Raw genomic sequence first — 27,067 nt, forward strand, 5'->3', positions numbered from 1 at the left:
CTCTCTGTCCACCCTGAAACAGTCACGTAAACAAACCACGTACCTATCAGCTGTGCACTGGAGATCAGACCGGAGACGTTCCTCGTCCATGACACAACGCTTTTCAACTCATCGTGAGCGACAGGAAGTAGAATCAGGGCGTCCGACAAAAGTTCAGCTCAAAACGACGCGTCGCTCGCGGCCGGTCGGGACATTCCAATAGAAAATGAACCAATCAAACTGATCTTCTCGCGTCACGTTCAGTGAGGACACAGTGTTAGAGTGCCAGTTCTCTCATGTGGGCAGGCCATGAGCCGCTGGCCTCTGACGTTTGGAAATGTCCTTATGTTTCACACTGATTTTTCAGATTGTTGTTGTTGTTGTCTTTGCTTTAATTAGCGTCTTTTATAAGTGGTTATGCAGGGAATATTTCATCTGAATGTGTAGAATTGAACATCTCCATGCCCTGTGCTGTGTAGATTTATGGTATTTCATTTATTCTGGTGTCAAAGACAGGGGCAAGGAACACTTGGAAAATTGAACTCTTAGTCTTGAAAATATATTTTTTTTAATTATGAATGTGTGGCATCTTTTTTTCTTCTTCTTCCGCCGTAATCTAGAGATGATCTTCATCAGACTTCTTGGTTACACATATGCAGTTGTGCCTGCTTTTGGTACAACTGTTTAGTTAGTCCAAGTTTTGGGTCGTTGGTTGGAAAATCTTGGGCAAACAAAAGCCCCTTTCGCTTTTGTACTAGAGCATAAGTGACTTAATTCATCCAATTTTCCCCAGCAAAGAAAGAAAATATGAGGCCCGGTAATTGCTGTAGCAGGGGCTTAACATTTTCTGTTGAGGGTTTGGAGAAAATGTGGGCCACTTTCCACCCCCACGCCCCCACCCTCTTCGCTCCCCCTGCAATCGCAGCAGAGTTGGTTTAGTATTATGCCTGTGAGCTGGAAGTACCCCCCCCCACACTTCACCACCAGCGTGCCCCCCTCCCCAAACCCCCCTATCCACTCCTGTCACACTGAAGTGGCTATTTTTAGTAGTGGGGATGCAGCTCTCGCTCTACCCGCTCTCGGCTGCACAGAGAGATTAATGGAGCACAAGAGAAAGAGATAGAAAGGGAGAACACGTGCACACTTTCCACATGGCAAGGGGAGAGCGTGTGGGAGTGACTGACTGAGGGAGTGGAGGAGGGAGGTAGAGATAAAAGGGAGGAGGAGAGGCGGATCACAGTGTCAGAAAAACATAGGAAGAGAGCTGTCTTTCGGTAGAGACGATGAGGACTAGATAGCTGAGATTTTCCTCATCAGCCTCGATTTTCGGCTGGGAAAGTGGAAAGAAGTGGCTCGTTTATCCACCGTGTGCGACACCGCCTCTACCAAACTTGTCTTGCCCCTAAAGCCTCCTACAGACAATGCGATTTGGGCAGTCTCAGACGAGAGATGACTAAACGAGGCGATATCTTTGGTCGTGGCTCCAAAACGGTGGTCCCACGTCGCATTGTGAGACAAGTTCAAAGACGGCCGTTAATACGGTCTTGGTACAAAAGTCTGACAGTGTCAGGAATTTAGGATGACTATCTCACAATAACCCCGTTTACACTTGGTTTTAAAATGCGTTTTTTCCGGATCACAGTGGACAGTGCTAAATACAAGTGTAAACGACAATCAAACCGTTCTGTGAACCGGTTACTCAAACCACTTGCCGAGGTGGTCTGGGACGCATTTGACCACATATCTTTTGTAGTGTAAATGCTAATGCGCCCCCAACAAGGACGTAACAGGAAATCTTCTTCTTCTTCTTCTTCTTCTTCTTCTTCTTCTTCTTCTTCTTCTTCTTCTTCTTCCGAGTAACGAAACATGATCACAAGTGGTCAGCAGGACGCATTTGGAGACGCACGAGAGACACAGGTGTAAACAGCGATGTGTCTCGCTGTCCACTTGTGATCCGATCACCCAAAACGCATTTTAAAACAAGGTGTAAACAGGGTCAATGTGGCGTAGCGTAACTTCCACGCGCTACGTCCCCCTGGAGAAACTCCTCGCTGTCAGGTGAAAAGAAGTGGCTGGCGACTTGGCGCCTATCGGAGGAGGCATGTGGTAGTCTGCAGCCCTCCGCGGATCAGCAGAGGGGGTGGAGCAGCGACCGGGACGGCTCGCAAAATAGGGTAATTGGCCAAATACAATTGGGGGAAAAGGGGGGGGGTATTCTTACGGTCTACATACATCAAACTTGATGTCGTACCCAAGTTTATTAGATCCATATCGCGCAGTCAATAAACTTATAGGATTGCTAAAATCGCACAGTCTGTAGGAGGCTTAAAGGGTGGCTGCTTTGCAAGCAGTTTGAATGGGTTTCCACGGTGGATGTGGTTAAAAAGCAAATTTTACACTAAATCTCGTCTTCCTATACCTGCTTCTGTATCACTAACCCGACTGATATCCAGCTCGTTGTAAGGGTTCGCCGTAGTATTGATAAATGTCAACCTGTCCACTGCGATCGTGATGGCTGTCGCATGTCACCGACTCAGAAAATTGTTCGGGAGCCTTGTCTCTTTTAAATCTACTCAGGTCGAAACTAACAGGTTAGCACTTCTGACAACTTCATGAGATAAATGATCATCTCTGCTTTTCTTGTTCGGCGATTCAAAGGCATCAAGAGGTGTGGAAGTAAAAGAGAAAGCGAGAAAGACAGAGAGATGGGGGCTGAAGTAGGGAGTTGTTGTTTTTGCTTTTCTGCCTTTATTTTGGACAGATAGTTCATGGGTAATAAGTACTTTCTAGACATGTGTATACATTCTCCTGGACTGTAAAACACAGTGAGTTGCATTGCTTGCAGCCTTGCATTGACTTGTATTGCCACTTTAGTGGTCCTCCGAGTTTCCCTCAGACTGATTCCTGTGATTTTCTAATGATTTAAAATTAATTTCCCCTTCTTCTTGTCTTAAACGCCGTATCAGTGGAAGGAGGCGATCAACATGGATTCAAAACCAGGGTTTTGAATATGAATGCCTTGCTGCCTCTTGTGCATGGTTGGCATCAGCAGGGTGCGGGACTGAATGAATAATGGATGGAGCTTACGACATAACTGTCCATTTAAAAGTCACTCTAGTGGGGGCGTCCGGGTAGCGCAGCGGTCTTTTCCGTTGCCTACCAACACGGGGATCCCGGTTCGAATCCCCGTGTTACCTCCGGGTTGGTCGGGCGTCCCTATAGACACAATTGGCCGTGTCTGCGGGTGGGAAGCCGGATGTACCTGTGTGTTCTGGTTGCTGCACTAGCGCCTCCTCTGGTCGGTTGGGGTGCCTGTTCGGGGGAACTGGGGGGAATGGCGTGATCCTCCCACGCGCTACGCCCCCTGGTGAAACTCCTCACTGTCAGGGGAAAAGAAGCGGCTGGTGACTCCACATGTATCGGAGGAGGCATGTGGTAGTCTGCAGCCCTCCCCGGATTGGTAGAGGGGGTGGAGCGGCGACTGGGACGGCTCGGAAGAGTGGGGTAGTTGGCCGTACGCAATTGGGGAGGGGAAAAAGGGTGGGGGGGTCACTCTGGTACCTCCATAAAGTTCCTACAATGGAGAAGGTCACAGTGGCACCTTAGCAGAGACACTCCTATCGTGTCTTGGCACCGCTCAGTCTTTCACCCACCATCATCCCCTGCTACTGTCAACCATGCAGGACCAGCACACACTCATGAATCATCCAGAAAAGACAGGACACGTGCCACCTCTATTCTATCCAAGCCACTCTCTTTCACCTGTGCAAAATACCTTTTGGCTATCCTCAGAGCCAGTCAGTGACTCTGGCATCTGTCATTAAGCAGAGGCAGCTTTTGACATTAAGATTCTGGCATTCTGCCCAAAGAGGAAGCGGCCCTTGGGTGATTGGAGCAGACTCCTCATCCACCGCCTAAAATGCCAGGCTTCTGCTTATCACCAGCCGACCGGACACACATGCACATGGGCTACCGCTGGCTGTCAGCTGAAGCTACAGCAACAAGCCCTTCAAACGTCTTATTGGAATTCATATATGGGTCAGAATGCACAATGGGCTCACTAAAAGATGCCTTTCTCGCGTACTGGAGTGAATGCTTGCTGCATCTAGCCCCTCGGGGTTCACTTGAATGAAGAATTACATGCTGTTGTGTGTGAAAAGCGTGATGAAATAGTATAAAATCTTCAAAAATATCTCATATTATCTCCTTTGAGGATTGATACTATCTGACAATGTTATAGGCTAATTGACATGAAAACAGAAACAGACAATAAAGCAGTTTACCCTTTCCAAGAAGGTTTTTTGATTTAAAACCCACTTTGACTCTTGCCTCTCTCTGTCGTCATTTGTTTTGCAGTGAAGAAAGCCAAGCTCGATGGACCACAAGGTGAGTTTCTGATCTTCAGAAGGCAGAGATGGAAGGCAGCCATTTGCAAAGGCTTTGTTGGTCTTTGTACTTACACAACATACACAAATGTACACTGAAACATATACACAAACATATTCATGGCATTAACAATGGCATTTCTATTTCCCTCTGTTTTGACAGAGAAATTTAACACTTATGTGACCCTGAAGGTGCAAAATGTTAAGAGCACAACCATTGCTGTACGTGGCAGCCAGCCATGCTGGGAGCAGGACTTCATGTTGTGAGTCCTTTTCTTCTACCCCCCATTTATCCTTGGCACTTCCTGGCCTTCTCTTCTCCTCTTCCTCCTCTACCTATCTACTTCATAGGTAATGTTTTTTTTATGAGGGTGTTATTTCAGGAGTTTCGATGCCACTGCCCCTGAAAATCACCACTGCAACTTCTAGCCCTCATCTTCTCCACTCATACTTTTCTCCCCTAGCCCCCCCCAACTCCTCCTACCACAGTTATTTTTTCTCCTTCCTGCGCCTGTTTAAAGAGTAGTAAAGGCCTACAAACGGTCACCTCTCTTCATCCTGCTTTATATATATATATATATATATATATATATATATATATATATATATATATATATATATATATATATATATATATATATATATATATATATAGTGTGAAGGTGAGGCAGACAGATATTGCCCGCTACACAATTATAGGCCCTTTTTGTGAACACCTGTGCAATAAGTTAGGATGAGTAAATAAAGTCGTTTTTTTTTCCACCTGCAAGCCAGACTTATTCAAAGCGTATGCAAACACATGCACTTAACTTAAACAGGCGCACAAACCCCCGGTCGTGTCCCGAAGGCGAAGGGCAGACAGGCAGTCATGCAGCAAGGCAATGTGGAAATGTAGAGGGGTTCCAGTTCCTACAGGGAGAGCTGTCTTCCCTTTGGAAGTGCACAGATGTTGTGCAGCGCAGGACAGCAGGGGCACGTGAATTTTTTAATCCTTGTCATTTATGCTACCCAAAACGATCACTCTCGCTCCCGTCCTCCCTCTATCTTTATCTCTCTGTGTGATGTGTGAGGAGGTGACATTAAACCATGGCTGTTTCGGGCGGCTCCGGTAGAGTTCACAAGCCTGTCAAGTTTCGTGGGTGGGGGTTGCTCCCCATCACCGCGTCATAGCTGCTGATAAGAGCTGGAAGTGACCAAGCCAAAAAGAAAATCGTTGCCAATGCAGAGCAGATCAAAACGCCATCTCTTATTATTAGATAAGAGATTGCGTTTTTTATTACTTAATCTGCTTAAAGTCAGAGCAACAACAAAAAAAGAAAAAGAAGAAGCAAAGTTTAATTTTCCCGATTTCTTAAATCTCATCTTTTCTTTTGCTTTTTTTCTCTCGGAGAAAGGATGATGCGTTTTCATACTGTAGCGAATTCGGGAGACAACGCAACCACAGGAACTGCCGCGGCCGGGAAGCGAACCTTTATTGCCCGCACCGCAGGAGACATCGCTAACCGCTAGACTAAAGGGTCAGACCCGCCAGCCAGCGGCGGCCAGCGGGTCTACTAATCCATGCACGTTACACTACCTCCCTCCTTCGGAAAGCGCGTCCCCGCGTTTAAGCATATCAGCTCCTTCACGCCTCAGGGCGCATACGCTTCCGATCCCCCGCTAGCCAGCGGCCAGCGTGTCTACTTATCCATGCACGTTGCAATATCAAAGTTGCAACTATTTACTTAATTCACTGGAGAATTTTCTCCATAGTGATCCCCACGCTTGCCCTGTTGGACAGGAAGATAGCTGAGCTTAACACTACACTGACCTGCTCCTGACCGTAACCTGCGCATACACCTTTAGTTTGCTGCTGGAAACATATGAGACTTATGCCTAGTCCACACGTATAGGTAGTTTTTGAAAATGTAGCTTTTTATATGCGTTTTGGCCTTTCATCCACACGCAAACGGTTTTAGGTCACTGAAAACTGACCTTTTGGTAAAGTCTGTCTAGGGTGAAGATTTTCAAAAGGTCCGCTTTCAGTGTTGACGTGTAGACAGGGAAAACTGAGTTTTGGGCTTGTTTGGTGGCCCGAGTCGACTCAAGATGGCGACAGGACTAGTCGTACTATGAGAAGTTAGCCGGAAAAAGTGACAATTACTGCACAAACTCTTGTCATGGCATGTTTTTATTGCCAAAAAAGTTGAAGAGTCATCTTTGAAGAAACAATGGAGCTTTCCCACTAAGTATTGTAGTGGGAAATGCCTGGGGATGTACTTGGAATGTTGCACTGGGCTCGTGCAGCTAGAGGACCAATCACAGGTTAGCTCGCGCTGTCACAGACGCAACTATATTAGACACCGCGGGAGAGACAAAGCGCCAGAACTGTTTAGTAACCATATCGTAGACTGTCACCTTAGCGTGGGATAGAGCAGGGAAACCTAGCGTATCCTGGGCTAGACAGTAGATACGGTGGCTAGCAGTGGTAGTGTTAGCAGCAGACTGCCTCGGTACCTGTAGCTAGCTGACTACCCCCGAGAGCTTCCCCAGAGAGACTGAGAGAGACATTCACCCGGTCACACCGGAGCCAGAGTACAGAGAGAGAGAGAGACACGCACCCCGGAGAGCAGCCATCCATCTCCCGCCCCGCCTAGAGCTCAGCCGCCCTGTTCCATCACCAGCCCTGGTCCCAAGGTGAGCTTGCTAACCCATTAGCACACGGCTAACTAGCTAACTAGCAGGCTAGCCCTAGCATTGGCGCAGCTATCTAGCTAACGGTGGTGAAGCCCGGTTTGTCGCACCTAAAAGTCCCCGCCTCCATCCATAGTTATCCGGGCTATAGAAAAACCGCGACAAGTGGTGTCAGAAGTGGGATAAAAGGTTGGGATTCGCCATAATCTCAACACCGGAGGATCCTGCCCCGGTCACATGGCGGCATAATTCAGCCTGCACACTGTGAGCTAACCCAGCTAGCAACTGAGTGAGTCAGCCATTTTGTGAAGCACTGTAATTTCTTCAGTAATCACGTAAATCAGTGGAAAAATAAAAATGTCACAGGACAAAGAAAATGTAAAAGAACAGTCTGAGTTGAGTCTGGATGGTGCTGGTGTGGGGACAGAAGACCCCGGAGAGCACGCCTGGATGAAGCTCCTCCTGGCGCAGATGGAAACCATGAACCAGACCCAGGTTCAGATGCAACGCCAGATGGAAAACATGGAACGCCAGACCCAGGTTAAGATGCAACGCCAGATAGAGATGCAGATGGAGGCCCTCACAGCGCGTATCGATGGACTAGCGGAAGCGGTGGCTAAGCGATCTCGTCCCCCCACACCTCCCATTCAGCGCACCGATTGGGCCCGTCATCGTTCAGATATCCAAGGTGAGCCTCCCGGTTTGTCGCCCATTGCTCAAGTAGTGAAGCAAGGGGTTTCTCCTAGTAGCCCTCAAAGCGATAGTGGTGTAGGGTCGGCAGGGGCTGTGCTCGGAGAACGAACTAGCAGAACGGTGCAAGACATGAGCCTACTCTCGCAGTTCACCCCGGCCCGGGAGAACCCAGGGGCCAGACAGCGAGACGGCGCTGATCACCTGTTGCCAGCAGCTATGGCCGCAGTGGCTAACTTGAGCGACCGGCGCAACGAGGAGACGCCAGCCAGGCCGAGCAGCAAAGCGGCCCCAGCAGCCCTGCGCTATACAGGAAATGGACCCAGTGAGCCCGCACCACTTACCAGCACTCCGATCGGTCATGGTGGAAAAAATGGAGCGACTGCAGTACCACCCCCCGACGGGATGCAGGGTGGCCAAATGTCCCTGGACAGCAACGGCGGCCGAAACCTGCTGGATGACAGCGTTGGAGGGCAGGCAGGTTCCTCTAGAGGTCAACAGAGCCAGACAGGAGACCTTCAAAGTCGGAGCGGCAACCGAAGCTCACAAGGCCCCGACCGAGGACACGAAAATGACATCAAGCTCCTCGCCACTTTTGATGGTAAGGGCGACTGGGATAGTTTCGTTGGACCATTCGAACGGATGGCGAGAAAGAGGGGCTGGACCGACGAGACCTGTTTGGACGCCTTGTATCTCCGACTGAGGGACAACGCCATGTCTTTTGTCATCGCGCAGCCGGCTCCGATAAAAGATGACTACCACGCGCTCATCACCCAGTTACGCCGCCACTACGGTAAAGAGCTGCCTGAGGGAACTGCGCGCCGTAAACTCAGCGAGGTTAAGCAGGCCAGAGAGATGACCCTCTATGAGTTTGGCGAGGAAGTGAGGAGACTTGTCACACTGGCATACCCGCAGGTTGGTGTTACACTGCAGGAGGCCTACGCTGCAGAAGCCTTTCTGCGCGGGCTGAAGAACCAAAACATCGCGTATGAAGTCCTGGGGGCAGAACCCAAAACACTAGCTGAAGCAATCAGGAAGGTTGAGGCACGCGAGTATGACTTTAAAGCGACGTCTGGGGTGTGGTGGAAAGCCCCAAGGCAGGTATCTCCGCCGTCCTGGAGCCTGCTGGCCTCACCGAGGGAGTTTCATCTGGCAGTGTGTTGGTCAACGTTGCCCCACACGTCCCTGTGCGACTGTGTAACCTGATGCCGAAAGAAGTTAGGCTGAAGAAAGGAGCCTGCCTCGGCGTGCTAGTGGAGGCGGAAGAGGAGCTTCAGGCCCCACAAGAGGACGACATGAGCCGAAAAAATGAACCAGCCACAGTCCGACGGATGGAGTCGTCACCAACTATGGGTCTGCCCGACCATCTGTTGTCCCTGTATGAGTCCGCCAGTGAAGGGTTGGATGAGGATCAGCGGAGGGCCCTGCAACAACTCCTGATTGAACACCAGGGCGTGTTCGCGGCCAGTGACGCGGACCTGGGGCGCTTCGATGCGGTCCAGCACCGAATCAACACTAGCAAAGGCCAACCTGTCCGACAACCGGCTCGGCGCACGCCCCTGGGCTTTCAACAAGAAGAGGAGCGGCACCTGAAGAGCATGCTAGAGGCCGGAGTGATTACACCATCCACTTCGGAATGGGCCTCTCCAGTGGTGTTAGTTAGAAAGAAGGACGGAGGTGTGCGGTGGTGCATAGATTATAGAAGACTCAACGACCTGACTCTCAAAGATGCATATCCACTGCCGCGGATCGAAGAGTGTCTGGACACCCTCGAGGGGGCCACTGTATTCTCGACTTTAGATATGCAAAGTGGATATTGGCAGATTGGAGTGCACCCGGATGATCGTGGAAAGACAGCCTTTATAACACGCTATGGGCTGTTCGAGTACACCCGAATGCCCTTCGGGCTGTGCAATGCGCCCGGCACATTTCAACGTGCGATGGAGGTGGTGTTGAGAGGGTTACAGTGGAGACACCTGCTTGTATACCTCGACGACATCATTGTGCTGGGGCGTGGAGTCGAAGAGGGTCTGCAGAGCCTGGGGAAGGTCTTGGAGCGCATCCGGGCGTACGGTCTCAAACTCAAGCCATCTAAATGCCACCTGCTGCGGAGGGAGGTCCTGTTCTTGGGGCATGTCGTGAGCGGAGACGGAGTCAGCCCGAACCCGGAGCTTGTGAAGTCTGTGAACGACTGGAGGACCCCAAGAAACCTCACTGAGCTCCAGGCTTTTCTCGGCTTGTGTAACTACTACAGACGGTTTGTGCGAGGATTTGCCCATCTGTGCAGCCCCCTCTACGAACTTCAGAAAAAGGGGGAGGAGTTTAAGTGGGGCGACACACAACAAGTAGCCTTCGAGGAATTAAAGGCAAGACTCACCACGGCACCTCTTCTGGCATACCCCACTCGAGATGGACTGTTTCTGCTCGACACTGACGCGTCCAACACATGCGTCAGAGCTGTCCTGTCACAGATGCAAGCAGGAGAAGAAAAGGTCATAGCCTACGCCAGTGCACATCTGCAAAGCACACAGCAGCGATACTGCGTCACACGCCGAGAGCTTCTGGCTGTAGTCCGCTTCACACGGCAGTTTCGCCACTACCTGTTGGGCCGGTCGTTCATCATCCGGACGGACCATAACAGTTTGATTTGGCTGTTTCGGTTCAAGAGCCCAGAAGGCCAGCTGGCGAGGTGGATCGAGGAGCTGAGCCAGTACGACTTCAAAATCGAACACCGGCCAGGAGTCAAGCACAGCAACGCGGACGCGCTGTCCAGGTCACCCAAACCCGCCTGTGACTGCTATCATGCTGGGGAGAGTCTGGACTCGCTGCCTTGTGGAGGTTGCTCCTACTGTCACCGTGAACACCACCATTGGGCAAGGTTCAGCGACGATGTGGATGATGTGGTCCCGCTAGCGATCCGTCGAACTGACTCGGAAGAGAACACCTCCGGAGCGGCAGAAGAGGGCGTTCCACCATCGGCTCCAGGAGGAGAGGCAGGAGGCCTAACGATGTCACAACCTGTCAATGAACATCAGAATGGTGCTGAAGAGAGTGAACCACCTGCTATCAACTGGTTAGCCCAGTATTCGACCAACGAGCTAGCGGAGCGCCAGAGGGGAGACGCCGTGCTAGCGAAGTTGCACCAGTGGAAGGATGAGGGGAAGCTACCGTCACAGGAGGAGATGGCGCTGGAAGGACCTGCTGCACGGAAGTACTGGTTGGTCTGGACGCAAGTAGAAAGGCGAAATGGAGTCCTGTACTACCGCTGGGACGAAGGAGCTGACACGCCATCCATCCTCCGTCTCATTGTTCCAACAGCGCTCCAAGAAGAGGTCCTACGTTTGTGTCACTGCGCCCTGCTGTCCGGTCACTTGGGCCGTGAGAAGACCTACCATCGAGTTCGCAGAGAGTTCTACTGGGTTGGTCTGACTGACAGTGTGAACCAGTTCGTCCGACGCTGTCCTGAATGTCAGGCGTGTAAATCCTCTGGAAGAACAGGCAGAGCTGCCTTGCAGATGTACCAGGCCGGCGCTCCTATGGACAGGGTTCACATCGACGTGGTTGGACCGCTCCCAGTATCCAAGATGGGGAACCGATACATCCTTGTGATGGTGGACCAGTTCACGCGCTGGGTGGAGGTGGCCCCGATCCCCGAGCAAACTGCAGAGATCACCGCTCAGAAGCTGCTACAGGAGTTCCTCTCCAGGTTTGGAGTACCCCTGGAGATCCACACAGACCAGGGACGCAACTTCGAGAGTGCCCTGTTTCGTGAGCTCTGTGAACTTCTCCAGGTGGCCAAGACCAGAACGACCCCCTACCATCCTGCGTCGAATGGTCAAGTCGAGAGGTTCAACCGAACTCTCCTGCAAATGATCCGCTGTTACGTGGGGAAACACCAGAGCGAGTGGGACCAACACCTCCACCTCCTCGCCGGGGCTTACCGCAGCTCACCCCATGCCTGTACGGGTTACACACCAAACCGGATGATGCTTGGGCGAGAAGTCAACCAGCCGCAAGGACTCACCCTGAGGGTGCAGGAAGCCAACGTTCATCGCACTTCCCCAGCCGAGTACGTTGCTGACCTGGAGGTGAACATGCGGGACACCCACGAAGTGGCGCGCCAGCATCTCCGTGCTGCCCAGCTCAGGAACAAGAAGGACCACGACCTACGTGCTCGACAACGCACATTTCACCCTGGAGATCTAGTGTATGTCCGGGACGACACCAGGAAGAAGGGTCAATCTCCAAAGTTGAAGCCACGGTGGAGAGGTCCCGGCCTCATCACAGAGAAGATGGGAGACGTCTTGTACAGAGTCCAGGAAGGTCGTAAGGAGAGAGTCCTCCACCACGATCGACTGCTACCCTACCTCTCAGACGACGTGCCGGTCTGGATTCAGCGGAGGCGCCATGCTCTGTTGTCTGCTCCAGCACCAGCCATAGGGCCGCAGGAAACACCTGAAGGAGGTCCTCCCGCTGCTGACATGGAGGAGCCGGGGGCGCAGAGAACAGAGGAGTACGAAGGAGTGACAGAGCAGGAGGAGATCGATGAAGACCTTGATCTCCGGCTGGAGGACCTGTTCCACGCAAACGACGATGGAGGACCCAGCACACCAGGCTCCCCGGCTCGGTTCCAGCCGCTCCAACACACTGCTGCCAGCTACTCTTCAGGCGAGTCGACAATCACCCAACGTCGTGGGACAGCAGCCTGTGCTCCGGGCGGGCAGTCCAACGCCCCTGACCCAGAAGGAGACGAAGCCGACGCCGCTGAGTCCCATCTCCCGTACACCACCAGACGGGGCCGGCCAGTCGGGAGGCCCGCCTGGCTCCTAGACTAACTTTGACGGACGTGACTAGTTGACTTGGGGGTTACTAGGCTAGTCACAAGAGTCCAGTATGGATAGCGACCACCCACATTTGTTTGACGCCCTTTGTTCCGGGCCTAGTTCATTTCGCGGGTGTTCTGTCCCGTTTATCGTGTTAGATTAATCAGACTGATCTTTGTAGTCTGTTTTTCATTTATGTTGAAGGGACTCAACAGTGCTGGAGGGGGGCAGTGTAGTGGGAAATGCCTGGGGATGTACTTGGAATGTTGCACTGGGCTCGTGCAGCTAGAGGACCAATCACAGGTTAGCTCGCGCTGTCACAGACGCAACTATATTAGACACCGCGGGAGAGACAAAGCGCCAGAACTGTTTAGTAACCATATCGTAGACTGTCCCCTTAGCGTGGGATAGAGCAGGGAAACCTAGCGTATCCTGGGCTAGACAGTAGATACGGTTGCTAGCAGTGGTAGTGTTAGCAGCAGACTGCCTCGGTACCTGTAGCTAGCTGACTACCCCCGAGAGCTTCCCCAGAGAGACTGAGAGAGACATTCACCCGGTCACACCGGAGCCAGAGTACAGAGAGAGAGAGAGACACGCACCCCGGAGAGCAGCCATCCATCTCCCGCCCCGCCTAGAGCTCAGCCGCCCTGTTCCATCACCAGCCCTGGTCCCAAGGTGAGCTTGCTAACCCATTAGCACACGGCTAACTAGCTAACTAGCAGGCTAGCCCTAGCATTGGCGCAGCTATCTAGCTAACGGTGGTGAAGCCCGGTTTGTCGCACCTAAAAGTCCCCGCCTCCATCCATAGTTATCCGGGCTATAGAAAAACCGCGACAGTATCTTACTGCTGTTTACGCGTTAGAGCTGCGTCTAGAAAAACGAAAAGTTAAGCTAACGCTGACTAGCCTTACGCTAACAGCAAGTGCCAACGACAGAAAACTCAGGTGAAGACGAACTCTCTCCACTGGAAGATATGGAGGTTGCAGTTATCAAAGAAACACGAAACATAAGAGAGATTCACTCTTATGCTTGTCAAGCCGAACACGATGAAGAATGTACCTCTTCTCCAAACACGCCAGTGAAACGTCAGAAGGCAAAAGGTGGCCGAAAAGAGAAAATATATCCCCGCAAAACTTCAAACGGTAAACCGACGCCATGGCCGGACCATATATGTTTTTTTAACACCTTTATTATATGAACAAAAGAACAAAATCTGCTCACAACAGTAACAAATTAGCAAATGGTACAAATCAGACAGCTATTACCATGGATGTAGACCATGGATGTATACACACATACACCATAATCTCAGGCGTCTGATTGGCCGACATGGCTTTAGGGTTAGGCTTATATCGCCACCTTTTGGTGTGGCATGCTCTTAACAGTACATTCGTTGTGTTGAGTAGCATGTGATTTTTGCGTTTTCGTTTTGACGGATATTTTTTTTCTAAACAGAATCCGTTTTCAAAAATACCCATGTACGTGTATACTAGGCGTTAGGGTTCACTGACTTCTGTCCCATGGAAATTATACAGTATTCATCATTGTCCTTTTTCTCTGCAAGCGCTTCCTCTTATATCCTCCACACAGCTTGGTTGACAATCCTCCCCCTGCTCTTTCCATCCTCATGCTGAGTGACTCATTTCCCTCAGCAGATTGAATCACAGTGTATATCCATCACTGGATTTGAGTGTAGTGCCTGATGGCATAGGTTACATTTCTGTAGACTGCATTTTATGATGGGAAGTGTCTGTATAAAACCCTGGTGCAGTTTGGTTGTTTCTAACTGAAATACTGAAATATTATTACTGCGCTTTTCCCTAACTCATCTCTCTCTCTCGCGCTCTCTCTCTGTCGCTCTCTCGATCTGTGCGTATGTGTGTGTGTGTGCGTGTGTGTGTGTCTCTCTCTCATTGCCCTTTCCTTTTTTTCTTCTTCCTCTGAGCAGTGAGATAAATCGCTTAGATCTGGGCCTTACGGTGGAGGTGTGGAATAAAGGGCTGATCTGGGACACCATGGTGGGCACCTTATGGATCCCCTTGCAGAGCATACGGCAGTCCAATGAGGTACGCATACCTCACGCTCTCCCTGCCCCGAGCTATTAGTCTGGCTTGCTCGACCCTAACCCTCTCCAACTTATACACCAATACTCTGACCTGAGTGTATGCAGCTGTGGAAAAACTTCTGTTATCAAAATGACGGCCATGGATATACTTCAATCTGATTTTACCACAGTTAAGGTCACAGTTCAGCATTCAAGATTCAACAATTACTGGTATGTTTCCATATCAACCGAGGTACATACACTATAAACTTTCCATGAAACACCAATTACTGGTCACAGCATGAATACAGAGACAATTCAGACAGCCGGTTAATAGACCCATGGGGCTGAAACAAAATAAGCACCAGAAGGGGCGTCTGGGTGGCGTGGTGGTCTATTCCGTTACCTACCAACACAGGGATCATCGATTCGAATCCCTGTGTTGCCTCCGGCTTGGTCGGGCGTCCCTACAGACACAATTGGCCATGTCTTCGGGTGGGAAGCCAGATGTGGGTATGTGTCCTGGTCGCTGCACTAGCTCCTCCTCTAGTCGGTCTCCTCTGGCCGGTTCTGGGAAGAGGGGGAACGGGGGAATAGCGTGATCCTCCCAGGGGCGACGTCCCCCTGGTGAAAGTCTTCACTGTCAGGTGGAAAGAAGCGGCTGGCGACTCCACATGTATTGGAGGAGGCATGTGGTAGTCTGCAGCCCTCCCCGGATCGGCAGAGGGGGTGGAGCAGCAACCTGGAAAGCTTGGAAGAGTGGAGTAGTTGGCCAGGTACAACTGGGGAGCAAAACGGGGGAAAAAAGTAAGCACCAGAAAACAAGCGTTATGCTAAATCTTGGTGTTGAAATAAAAACCATCAATACATAAGGGATCAGAGTGTTGTGATATTGTTGGATTGACAGAGCAGATTGATCACTGTGGCATTTTAATTAGGGGGAACGCTTGACAGATAGGGTCAGAAAGGGAACTTCTCTCCCACAGGGCTACCCTTTGAAAAAAAATTCAAAAAAGACTTCATGTTTTATTTAAAATAACATAACATTTATTTTTTATATTATGAGTAGGCGTGTTCCCTGACAGCGTTTTCTTTTAATGTCTGCTACCCTACACGATGATTTAGTGATGTTTACATATATCTATTATTTATAGCCACTTCATTTCTAAAGTTTGCCTTGGATCTTTTGCAGGATAGTTGAAATAAGAGTGCCCGGCCTTGGGAGAAATGTGACAGCATTTTAGGGCAAACGGGGAATGGCTTACATCCCTTTTAACCTGTATCAGTGATTTACCAAACTGTCTCTGTGTGCATGTGAACAACATGTTGATAGAATTACACTTGTAATCTGGGAAAGTGAAATAATCACATCACTGCGTGCACCCAATGCAGTCCATGTTTCCTTTACTTACTGCTAACCATAACTCAAGACCCGCACAGTCTGGTCCTGCTAAATGTTACCCTTTCTCTTGGCTTAATGTGACCAGAAATATATTGTTGAGTCGTCATATTCTCGTTAACGGATGTCTTGATTTAATTGACTTGAAATGTACGCATGTATGATTATGAAATATGGGCTGCCCCAATAGGTATTGTTAATAATCCTGACAGTGCTAATGCCACAATCTATTCCTCAAGACACGTAGCTGCATGTGAGCATGTTCGGTTACTGAGCAGGCAGCTGAACTCCCAGCGGACTTCATCGTGGATTATCCTCCCGATCAGATGCATCAAAATATCTGAAACTGGAAGCATGTCAGCCCCGGATTTAACCCTTAAAGGGACAGTTCACCCCAAAATCAAAAACATGTGTTTTGGGGCATCCAGGTAGCATAGGGGTCTATTCCGTTGCCTACCAACACGGGGATTGCCGGTTTGAATCCCTGTGTTACCTCCAGCTTGGTTGGGGGTCCCTGCAGACACAATTGGCTATGTCTGCGAGTGGGAAACCAGATGTGGGCGTGTCCTGGTTGCTGTACTAGCGCCTCTTCTGGTCGGTCGGGGCACCTGTTTGGGGGGGGACTGGGGGGAATAGCGTGATCCTCCCATGCGCTACGTCCCCCTGACGAAACTCCTCACTGTCAGGGGAAAAGAAGCGGCTTGCGACTCCACATGTATCGGAGGAGGCATGTGGTAGTTTGCAGCCCTCCCCGGATCGGCAGAGGGGGTGGAGCAGTGACCTGGACTGCTTGGAAGAGTGGGTTAATTGGCCAGATACAATTGGGGAGAAAAAAAGGGGGGTAACAAGTTTTTCCTCTTACCTGTAGTGCTATTTATCCATCTAGATCGTTTTGGTATGAGTTACTGAGTTTTGGTTATATCGGCCATCGAGATGTCTGCTTTCTCTCAAATACTACAATGGAAGTGGATGGCACTCAGCTAGTGTTGCTCAAAGCGGCAAAAATGTAGGTGTAGTTCTGTCTAAGAAAATAGTTCCTACGTGAAACTGCACACAGCGGGGTCTGTGGATTATCTCGAGTAACCGGGCCATGATTTCTGGAAAAAGACATTGCTGTTGAGTTTTTCAAATGTATTTTTGGGCGTGTTGAGCAACACAAGCCGAGTGCCATACAGTTCAGTTGTATTCGAGAGAAGGCAGACATCTTTACGGCCGATATCTCCAAAACTCGGCAACTCACACCAAAGCGATCTAGGTGGATAAATAGCACTACTGGTAAGAGGAAAAACATGTATTTTTGATTTTGGGGTTAACCATCCCTTTAATCTTTTATGAGCATCATGAAAGATAGATGAAGAGATAACATCTCAAGGAATGTTTCCATGCTTATGTAATCGTGGCTTCTTTTCAGTTCTGTATAGGCTACTGTATTTGTTTTTCAGTTACAGTCGAGGATTATCTCCGAGTCGTATGATCGCCAACCAAGACAAAAAAAAAAAAACACAACTATACAACTCGTACAACTTCGTGTAAACAACATTGTTTAAATTTCATTCAGTTCTTTCTCATCACCTTTCTCTGTCTGTCTTCCTCTGATAGGAGGGTCCTGGCCAATGGCTGACCCTGGATTCCAATGTGATCATGGCTGAGAATGAGATTTGTGGAACCAAAGACCCCACCTTCCACAGGGTGCTGCTTGACACCCGCTTTGAACTGCCATTAGGTTAGGCATTCATAGTACACCCGATGCTTTAAAATACATTATTGGTTGAGAATTCAATCCTAACCCAGTAGTATTTTGGAATGAACATGCTGGTCTTGCACTGGACCCCCTCCTGTTAGTCTGGCTTCATTTTGCATTCACTTTTGAGCTGCATTCGCTATGCAGCATGTCTAATCTCTGTATATGAACAATGGCCTGGTTGTTGTTTGTTTGTGTATTGTTTTGTGATGTTTCAGTAGAAGAATCTCCCACTATGGTACTGAGAAAATACGAATACTACTACTGCTTCTGCTATGACTACTACTACTACTACTACTTGTAGTGCTTTTACCACTACTTTTACTACCCTAACACTGACTGTTTTTGTGAACCTATTCAAAAAGAATCACATGCTTGTAGTAGAGGGTTGTCCCAGTATGAGATCAAGAAGATACTACTGCTGGTATTACAGCTTCTACTACTTTTACAACTGCTATCATGACTACCTTCACTGCTGCTTTTCTTACTGCCATGTGTACTGCTGTTGTCACAAACCAGTTCAAAGAGGATCACATAAACGCTGGTCCAGTTTTCAGTCATCTGCATTGTTTGTGTGCTGCAGATATTCCAGAGGAAGAGGCCAGATACTGGGCCAAGAAACTAGAACAACTGAACGCCATGAGGGACCAAGACGTAAGAACGAGGATCTCCACCTTTACTCGTGTATCCTCCCTCCTCTCTCCATCCTCTATCATATTTGGCCATCTTCATATCTGTTTCTCTCATTCTATGCCCCTTTTTTTTTGGACCCCCCCCTTTCCCCCCCAATTGTATCCCACCAATTACCCCACTCTTCTGAGCTGTCCCGGTCGTTCCACCCCTTCTGCCAATCTGGGGAGGGCTGCAGACTACCACATGCCTCCTCCGATACATGTGGCGTCACCAGCCACTTCTTTTCACCTGACAGTGAGGAGTTTCACCAGGGGGACGTAGCGCATGGGTGGATCACGCTATTCTCCCCAGTTCCCCCTCCCCCTGAACAGGTGCCCTGACCAACCAGAAGAGGCGCTAGTGCAGTGACCAGGACACATATCCACATCCAGCTTCCCACCCGCAGACACAGCCAATTGTGTCTCTAGGGACGCCTGACCAAGCCAGAGGTAACACGGGGATTCAAACTGGCGATCCCTGTGTTGGTAGGCAACAGAATAGACTGCTACGCTACCCGGATGCCCTCGTTCTATCCTTCTTGTTTATCCACCCTGCCACCTCTCACCATCCCTCCTCTCCTCCTGTAATTCTACCTCTTCCTTTTGCCTTTCTTTAGCCTACCTGCTCTCTCTACCCTCTTCCTCTTCCTTCTCTCTCGCTCTCTCCACCCATCCCCTCTTCCTCACCTCTTTCATCTCTTTTCTCACCATTCTCTTTCTCCGCCTTCTACAGTCTAACTCTAATTACTCTCTATGGCATTTGTACAACCAAAGGGCTATTGATAACAGGGACTGGCTTTTTGTAGGCAGTCAGTACTCTTACCACTAATTTGTCTCAGCTTGAAGTGACGGAGTTCTTGTTTTCTGATTTGTCTTAAAAGTTAATTTCTTTTTTTACCCCTCAGTACAGCTATCAAGAGGAGCAGGAGCGACCGCTACAGGCACCATCGACTCAGTGTTGTAAGTGTCACCACAACAATCCAATGCAAAATAGCCTTATTTCAGTCTCGTCTGCACTCTGTCCTTTTCTTCCTCAATTTTTATAGCTTCCATCTCTGGCCTGTTCTTCCTCTCTCATCTGGCACCTATTAACCCTCCCCCATCCCCGCTGCCCTTTTTCTCCCCTCCTGTTCCTTATGGTTCTCCTGACTCATCGCAAACGGGATTAGACGGGAGGTTGCAAGGTGGCAGACAGAGGAGGCAGAGGATGGTGGGAGGGAAAACAGCTGACGTGACAAATTGGACAGGCAGACCTGCCTGAGTAGTAGAATGATTTATAGGTGCTAGATGTGTGATGGATGTGAACAGACATACGCTTGCTTGTCAGACCCGCGCTGTCCTGCCTGTCTGGTGATGACTGCAAAGGGACAAGACGGATGACTGTGTATGGCATAAATCTGCAGACACATATGCAGAGGCTCTGATGGGATGTGCAACTTTCATTCCCTCACCTTCTCTTTCTTTTTAGTGTGTGTGTGTGTGTGTGTGTGTGTGTGTGTGTGTGTATATATATACATGTTTAGCTATCCTTGTGCGGACCAAATGTCCACACAAGGATAGCAAAACCTGACAGCACGTACCTTGTGCAGACCTTTCAGAGGTCCACACAAGGAAAAGGGTCTATTTTAGGGTTAGGGGTTGGTTTTAGGGTTACGGTTAGAATTAGGGTTTGGTTAAGGTTAGGGTAAGGTTAGGGTTAGGCATGTAGTTTGCGTGGGTAAGGTTAGGGTTAAAGGCTAGGAAGTGAATGTAGTCAATGAGGGGTCCGCACAAGGATAGTGAAACACGACTGTGTGTGTGTGTGTGTGTGTGTGTGTATGTGTGTGTGTGTATTTATATATGTATGGCAGTATGTATTCATTATCTGCTGTGAGGCAAAGGGTGACTCATAGTCAAGTAATAATTGACTTCTGGAGTTTAGTAAACATCACACCCCAGCCGCCCTACTTTCTGTGGCTGGCACACACACACACACACACACACACACACACACACACACACACAACCTTATTCCCAGAAAAGATGATTACCAGGGTCCTAGTGTTGTGTTCACCTGGTGTGTTGGTACCTGCTTGTAAGACTGTTCAAGTGGTTCATTTCCCATCTCTTAGGGTGTTTTCACACTTGGTCCGTTTCAGCCCTCCAAATAAACTCTCAGCGATTAGTCAGCATTTTTTGCGCATATGTGAACACTTCAAATGAACTCAGACCCCTCTGAATCAAACCGAACTCAGACTGCTTCGGGAGGTGGTCTGAGTTCGATTCGATTTTGGTCCGCGAGTCGTTTCGCTTAATCTGTGCATTGTGAACACAAGTGCTCTCGCTTCGCTTCGCCCTTTGCTATTGTATTTTCGCCCTCTAGGCTTGCCGTAGACAGAACTGGGACTGCATGCAAGACTAGTGGACAAGGGAGGAGTAGTTTGGTCCGAGGACAAAACTACTGCACTGCTCCAGATATATGAAGAACAAATCAAACGACAACTGTCTACAATGCACAGAAATGCCAAGGTTTTCCTCCAATTTGCAGTTCATATGAAAGCGAGGGGCTTCGATAGGACCGCACTGCAGTGCCGCGTCAAAGTAAAAAAACTACGTCTAAAGTACTTGACCACACACGATAAAATGAGAAAAAGGTCTGACCTCCAGAGTAACTCTGGTAGTGTGAACAGAAAGAGGACTGAGGCCCCATCAGAGCTGAACAGAAAGAGAACTGAGTCCTCTTTCCAATGAACTGACAATGTGAATGCAAGGAGAACTGAGTCCCTTTTCTGTTGGTCCACTTTTTGGTCCACTTTTAAGAGGACGAGTTTGGTTCGTTTAAAGAGAACTGTATGTGAAAACGTGCTTATTTCCTTTCTTTCTTTGCAGGCAACTGGAGCCTGTGGGGAGATCAACAAAGTAAGTTCCTTTGATGGACCTGTGATGGACCTGTGATGACCACAATGTCTGTCTCTCATTCTTCCCTCTAAAACTCATATGCACATTCTTCCGATATGTGTGACTAGATTACTGAAAATAAATTGAAATAATTTAAAGTAAAATGAAGCTCAAACAACAGCAGCATCCACTGTATTGAAGAGACCAGACCTGGGTTAAATAGTTTATTGAAATTCTGAGTTTGTTTTAACCTACGTACGTGCCAAATTGGGAGGGGGGGTAGTTTAGTACAAATTGGTGTGAATTACTCACAAAATGCTGCTTGTCTCGGGTCTGACTGGTTGACCACCTCATCCCTTGCTTATGCATACAGATGAGGACCCAGACAGCGCTGTGGATGACAGGGACAGTGACTACCGCAGCGAGACCAGTAACAGCATCCCCCCTCCTTACTACACCACTTCCCAGCCCAATGCATCCATGCACCAGTACCCCATGAGGCACCACCACTACAGACATTCCTACAATGATGAAATCCATGAGCTGGACTACGACCACAGAGCCATGAGGTAACAAACACAGCATACCTACTCCTAGCGTTGGAGGAGAAATGAATGAGCACCTGCAAGCTCTAATGCAAGCACATAAACAAGGCACATGTGCACATGCATATATACCCTACATTAACACACACACACACACGCACACACATGCATGCACACTAAGGGAAAGTGAATACTTTCTTTTAAGCCTCCCTCTCTTACCTGCACCCATCGGAGATTATGTTGGAGAGCCTTCTAAAAGCATTGATAAGCTTAACAGCGAGACAAAGGACTTTTTCTAGAGCTCGGTGGGAAATGAGGGAACAAAATGACCTGGGAACAAAACCGTTTAGTGTTGAACATACAGTCCCACTCGCACCCTCCCTGCAGAGAATGTAGCTGTGTTATTGACTCGGGTTGGAGACCTTCCACACAGCACACAGTCTTCAGCCAGCTCTGCTTTGTTTCACTCAGCTGTACTCTCCTCCTCCAGGGAATAGTGTGTGTGTGTGTGTGTGTGTGTGTGTGTGTGTGTGTGTGTGTGTGTGTGTGTGTGTGTGTGTGTGTGTGTGTGTGTGTTTGCGCGCGTGCGTGCGTGTGGGCTTGTGTGATGTGGAGGTGTGGGAGCCCAAGAAACCCCACGTGATTGCATCCTCTGCTGGTTCATTTTTCAGAAAGCCAAAATGAGTTTTATTAATCTCCATTTTCAAAGGAGCCAGATCATCAAAACTCATTCATTGCATGGTGAGGTGCAGTATTACAACAGGATGCAATATGACTTTGTCCTTTTTTTTTCCGTTAAATTCACATGTGATTATGTTTGAGTTACATGTAGATGGGTAAACTCTCTTCCCAGCTTGCCAGTGGCTGCTAACTTAACCGGGCGGTGTAAAAGCCCAATTGGATTAATCTGACTCAGATATTTGCACTGAGGTCTACTGATGCTCCTCTTCCTACCTCTCCCCTCCCACTCCTCCCTCCCTGCCTCCCTCCCACCCACTCCTCTTGCCAGACGCTATGATAGTTTAGACTCGGCCACCAACGGGCGCAGTGATATCGACTCAGGCTCGGGGTCGAGCCGGCGCACCAGCCGTCAGTATTCTCTAGACAGTAGGCATTCGCTCTCTGATAGGTGGGTCTCTGTACCTCATTTACAGCTCCTCTTGCTCCTCTTCCTCCACTTCTTCCTCTTCTTCCTCCTGCTCCAGCCTGTGACTCCGTCTCGCTGTGACGTCAGTGGTGGACTTTGTCCTGTCCTCCTCGCTCGTTGTGCTTGCATGCATGCGCTCGTACCCTCTTTCAACTTACTGTATATATATATATATATATATAGTGTATAACTTTGAAGGAGTCTATTGCTACTGTACTTACCTATGCTGTATGTACCTGATCACAAATGGACATGTATTATAGGCAGTGACCCGATCCTCTTTTCCTCTATATGTCTTTTATGCAAGTTTTCTACTGGTGTGTGTGTGTGTGTGTGTGTGTGTGTGTGTGTGTGTGTGTGTGTGTGTGTGTGTGTGTGTGTGTGTGTGTGCGCGTGTGCGTGTGCGTGTGCGCGCGCACGTGTGTGTTTATGCGTCTTTGTCTGTGCGTTACTTTTTATCGTTTTGGATTTTTTTCCCCCCCTTTTTCTCCTCAATTGTATCTGGCCAATTACCCCCATAGTCCATGGGCCAGACGATATTTCGGTACACTCAAGGTGGCAAAACTTACTTATAATTTTTGAAAGGATCCATGTCTGTAGATGATATTTTGGTATGATAACCATTCCTGAGTGGCAGCTGTATCACAGTTATCAGCTCATGAAGTTAACCACCCGCTAAACTAAATTGCATTTTAGACGCTGGTGCATATCCTGGTTTAGCCTCATGGTCAGGACATTTTTCAATGTTCTATAATATTGTCTTTGGTATCATTTTAAAGGGGACCTTCTTAGCTTTCATTCAAGCCCTGTTGTGGATATTTCTCACAAATATAGAGGTCACTTGAGCTCTTCAACCCGTCAATAACACACATCTTTCTGCAATTTTCGCCTAAACTATATACTTTCTTTTAGCCCTGTGGCATCTAGGAATATCAGGGACACAAAACACAAAAGCTGGAATACTCACAGGACTGTAAAGATTCAGAAAATGTATAATATACCCATACTATTTCATTGTGTGAGGTGATTGTGAGCCTTAAATGAGAACTAGACCAAAGCCAGTTAGGTCACAAACTGGTCTCTATACATTTGTTTAAATACACAATCAAAATACATGATAAAAAGGAATACCATAGTGAGGTAATGAACTATTTTAATATTTTAAACAACATTGACATTTACATATACTTAGTCAATGATACATGTAATCCCATATCATTAGTGGGTATATGTAATGGTAATGGGTAGGGTAATGGGTATATGTGAATATGGTTACATTATTGTTATCAAGCTCTGGGTAACCAAGTCCAGAATCAACATCCTGTGCATCAATAGACTACTACCACAGTAATACCATCAGAATCATCACGCTGTCATTCATCAAACTGCTCGTTTCTCTCATCATCTGACTCCCCAAGTTCAAAGTCCAGTTCTGGACCATCCTGCTGTTTTTGGTTACTGCAGGTCTGTAACCTGCACATGTCTGTGCATGGAAGTCCATTTGACAGGCACATGCAGCTTGGCATTTTGCATGAATACACACACTTGCATGTTAGCATTTCCAAGACCACATCTGGTGCAGGTGGGGAGCGCATCCAGTAAATGGCCAGCTTGCCTTCATCGTCTGTCCATCCATACTCAGTAGGGCTTGGCACCACAGGGTTAGCCTGCAGACAGCACTTCCATATTGCTGCCTGATAGTTGGCTCGTTGAACATGCATAAAGAGACAGTCTCAACATGGTGGCAGCTGGCTGGACTCAACCTCTCCCCTTTTGGTGCAGAAGAGCTGGTAACGCAGTTTGTTCACCTCAGCAGTGCTGCTATTAGCAACATACATCCGACAGGTGAACTGCTCAATTTTCTGGAACAGCTCATCACTCACATTCCATGTCTGTCCCAGTTGACTAAAAGTCTCTTGGCAGGAAGTGTGCTTTCTCACTATCTTCAGGGCATTCAGCTTCCCTCGACCAGCGAATGCACTGACAGTGTCGCAGCCTGTGAAGGCATGTAAGCCAATTAGGCTGTCACAGATGCTGTCTCCAAGTGAACTTGCCAGTTTGGTGATGTCGACAAACCGTGTGCGGTTCTGAGTCCCACACTTCTGGTAGATGGGACAGGTGATGTCCTTCTGGAAGCCAAGACAAAGCACCATGACATCAGTGTCCTCAGCTGTGATGATAACTGACTTTGAGCCCGCATTTGCTGCATGCAATGCATGCAGGAGCAGATGGGTGTCAGCTTCTTCATGTGTGGAGTGCAGTTCTGCTGCTTCCTCACACCCATCTTCTGTCAACTTGTAGCAGGTTTCCTCACAGGTCATGTACAACACCTTGCCATGCAGCATAGCTCTGTATCGTGGGAGTTTCCACTCTTCCACCAGAAACTTGATGAGACTGGTCTTGTTGGAGGAACTTGCACAGAAATTTTCTCCACTGCTGGACGTGGTGTCCCCCTGCAAGATTCTTGTACTGGAGAGTGATGTCTCCACCCCGGTTCAGTCGTTCAGCATCTTTGATCGAAGTCTGGTGATAGACATCAAAAACAACATCAATCCTCCCACTCTGTGCTCCCTCATGGAGGACCTGGGTCAAGGCTGACTCTGCCACCTGTGCAAAGGTTTTGTTGTTGCCATTCATTTTTTGGACCAGGCTCATCCCATCAATGATGGAAGTAGATGGGATTGGGATGTCTTCTGCAGGAGATACATTCTTTTCAAGCTCTCTGGCAAGTGCAGCCTTGTTTGTTTTTCGTAAGGACCCATCAGCATTTGCCAGTGCCCATGGTAGTGGGCCCAATGGGTAGGCAAGGACATCCTTCAGATTCACCTTCCTGCTTTCAGCCACCAGGATCATGTGACTGAAAAGGTTTCTATCTGCCTTCAGAACCACATCCCGTGCTTTCTTTCCATGAGCTTGTTTTGTGCTGACATTGGAGAATGTTTTCAGACTTTGCTTGGTCATCTTGTCGTGGAATTTCACAGGTGGTGGGTCTGCATCTAACCTTGTTTGCTGGAATGCTTGGTAGGCCTCTTCTCCTTTCTCAAGAGCTCTCAAGAGATCTATGGTCACATCAGGTGGAGCCATGTTGCCAGTGGAGAGGCTAACCAAATCAATCTCATCAGGGGACATAGGATTGAGCCAGTTATTCTCCATAAGGTCCATGAGAGACTGGACATCTGCTTCATCTCTCTTGATCCTTGGACTCTGTAGATCTGGATGAGACCATTTGCACCTGCCTTGACCTGTCAGGTCTCTCAGCTGTCTGAGGTACATGCTTCTATACTCAGCTGTGAGATAATATTTGGTCACAGCTCCTGGCTTCAAGCTGAATCCCTTTGTCCCTCCAGCTGTTTGGGTGTCTTTGTTCACCGTTTCTTCTATAGCTTGGTCAACAAGGATTCGGCCAAAGGGATTGGTGGAGCCCAGATGGACTGAGAAGCCTCCTTCCATGAATTCTGTGTACACATCTGGATGTGTGATGGGCAGCTCAGACATCTGGGCGTAGTAGTAGGGAAGGTAGCGTGCATAATTCATCCTGTCATAAGCAAAGCACCATGGGATCATTGCTCGAATGCTAGCCAAGTGTAGCATCCAGTCTCCCTCTCTGGATGCTCGGATGAGCCCCAACAAGATTTCAACCATGTCCAAATAGGACATCCAGAAGTTCGAGAGGCTGCCGTTTCCACCTCTAAGGAACTCACGGTAGACTTCAAATAGATCCATGATGCGTGTACAAGAGCTGTTCTCGAGGACCTCCTTCAAAGCATGTTGTGAGACTTCTTTCCCAAGGCTGTCAATGGTCTTCAGTGTCTCATTCAGGTGAACCATGTCATTCCTGTGAGTTCTTCCAACCAGGACAGGAAACCATTCAAGGTCAGTCGCATGAGAGCCTCATACAGGAGCTTGTGTAGTCGCACTGCCCTGTTGTACTTGCGGCCATCCATAACACCAGCAATTGAGCCTTCTGCAATCATGCCAGACTCAATGCAGAGGTCTTTGAGTCCAGCATCTTGGAAACGCTTTCCTATTATTGTCAGCAGTGTGCAGATGGTGTGGAATACCCCAAGCCTAACGATGATATCATGGAACTTGT

The 27,067-nt window shown here is 48.7% G+C and overlaps 1 protein-coding gene across 1 annotated transcript in view; it reads left to right on the plus strand.

The window, feature by feature from the left end:
- unc13a (unc-13 homolog A (C. elegans)) overlaps positions 1–27,067 on the plus strand; it is an 83,085-nt gene that overhangs the window by 3,015 nt on the left and 53,003 nt on the right. Inside the window, exons 2-10 of the mRNA XM_056275776.1 lie at positions 4,336–4,365; positions 4,528–4,627; positions 14,499–14,616; positions 17,593–17,716; positions 18,318–18,388; positions 19,311–19,365; positions 21,274–21,303; positions 21,656–21,851; positions 22,837–22,956. Of these exons, the coding sequence (XP_056131751.1) occupies positions 4,336–4,365; positions 4,528–4,627; positions 14,499–14,616; positions 17,593–17,716; positions 18,318–18,388; positions 19,311–19,365; positions 21,274–21,303; positions 21,656–21,851; positions 22,837–22,956 (844 nt within the window). The remainder of the gene's footprint in view (positions 1–4,335; positions 4,366–4,527; positions 4,628–14,498; positions 14,617–17,592; positions 17,717–18,317; positions 18,389–19,310; positions 19,366–21,273; positions 21,304–21,655; positions 21,852–22,836; positions 22,957–27,067) is intronic.

Source organism: Lampris incognitus, chromosome 3, assembly GCF_029633865.1.
Source record: "Lampris incognitus isolate fLamInc1 chromosome 3, fLamInc1.hap2, whole genome shotgun sequence".
Lineage (NCBI taxonomy): Eukaryota > Metazoa > Chordata > Actinopteri > Lampriformes > Lampridae > Lampris > Lampris incognitus.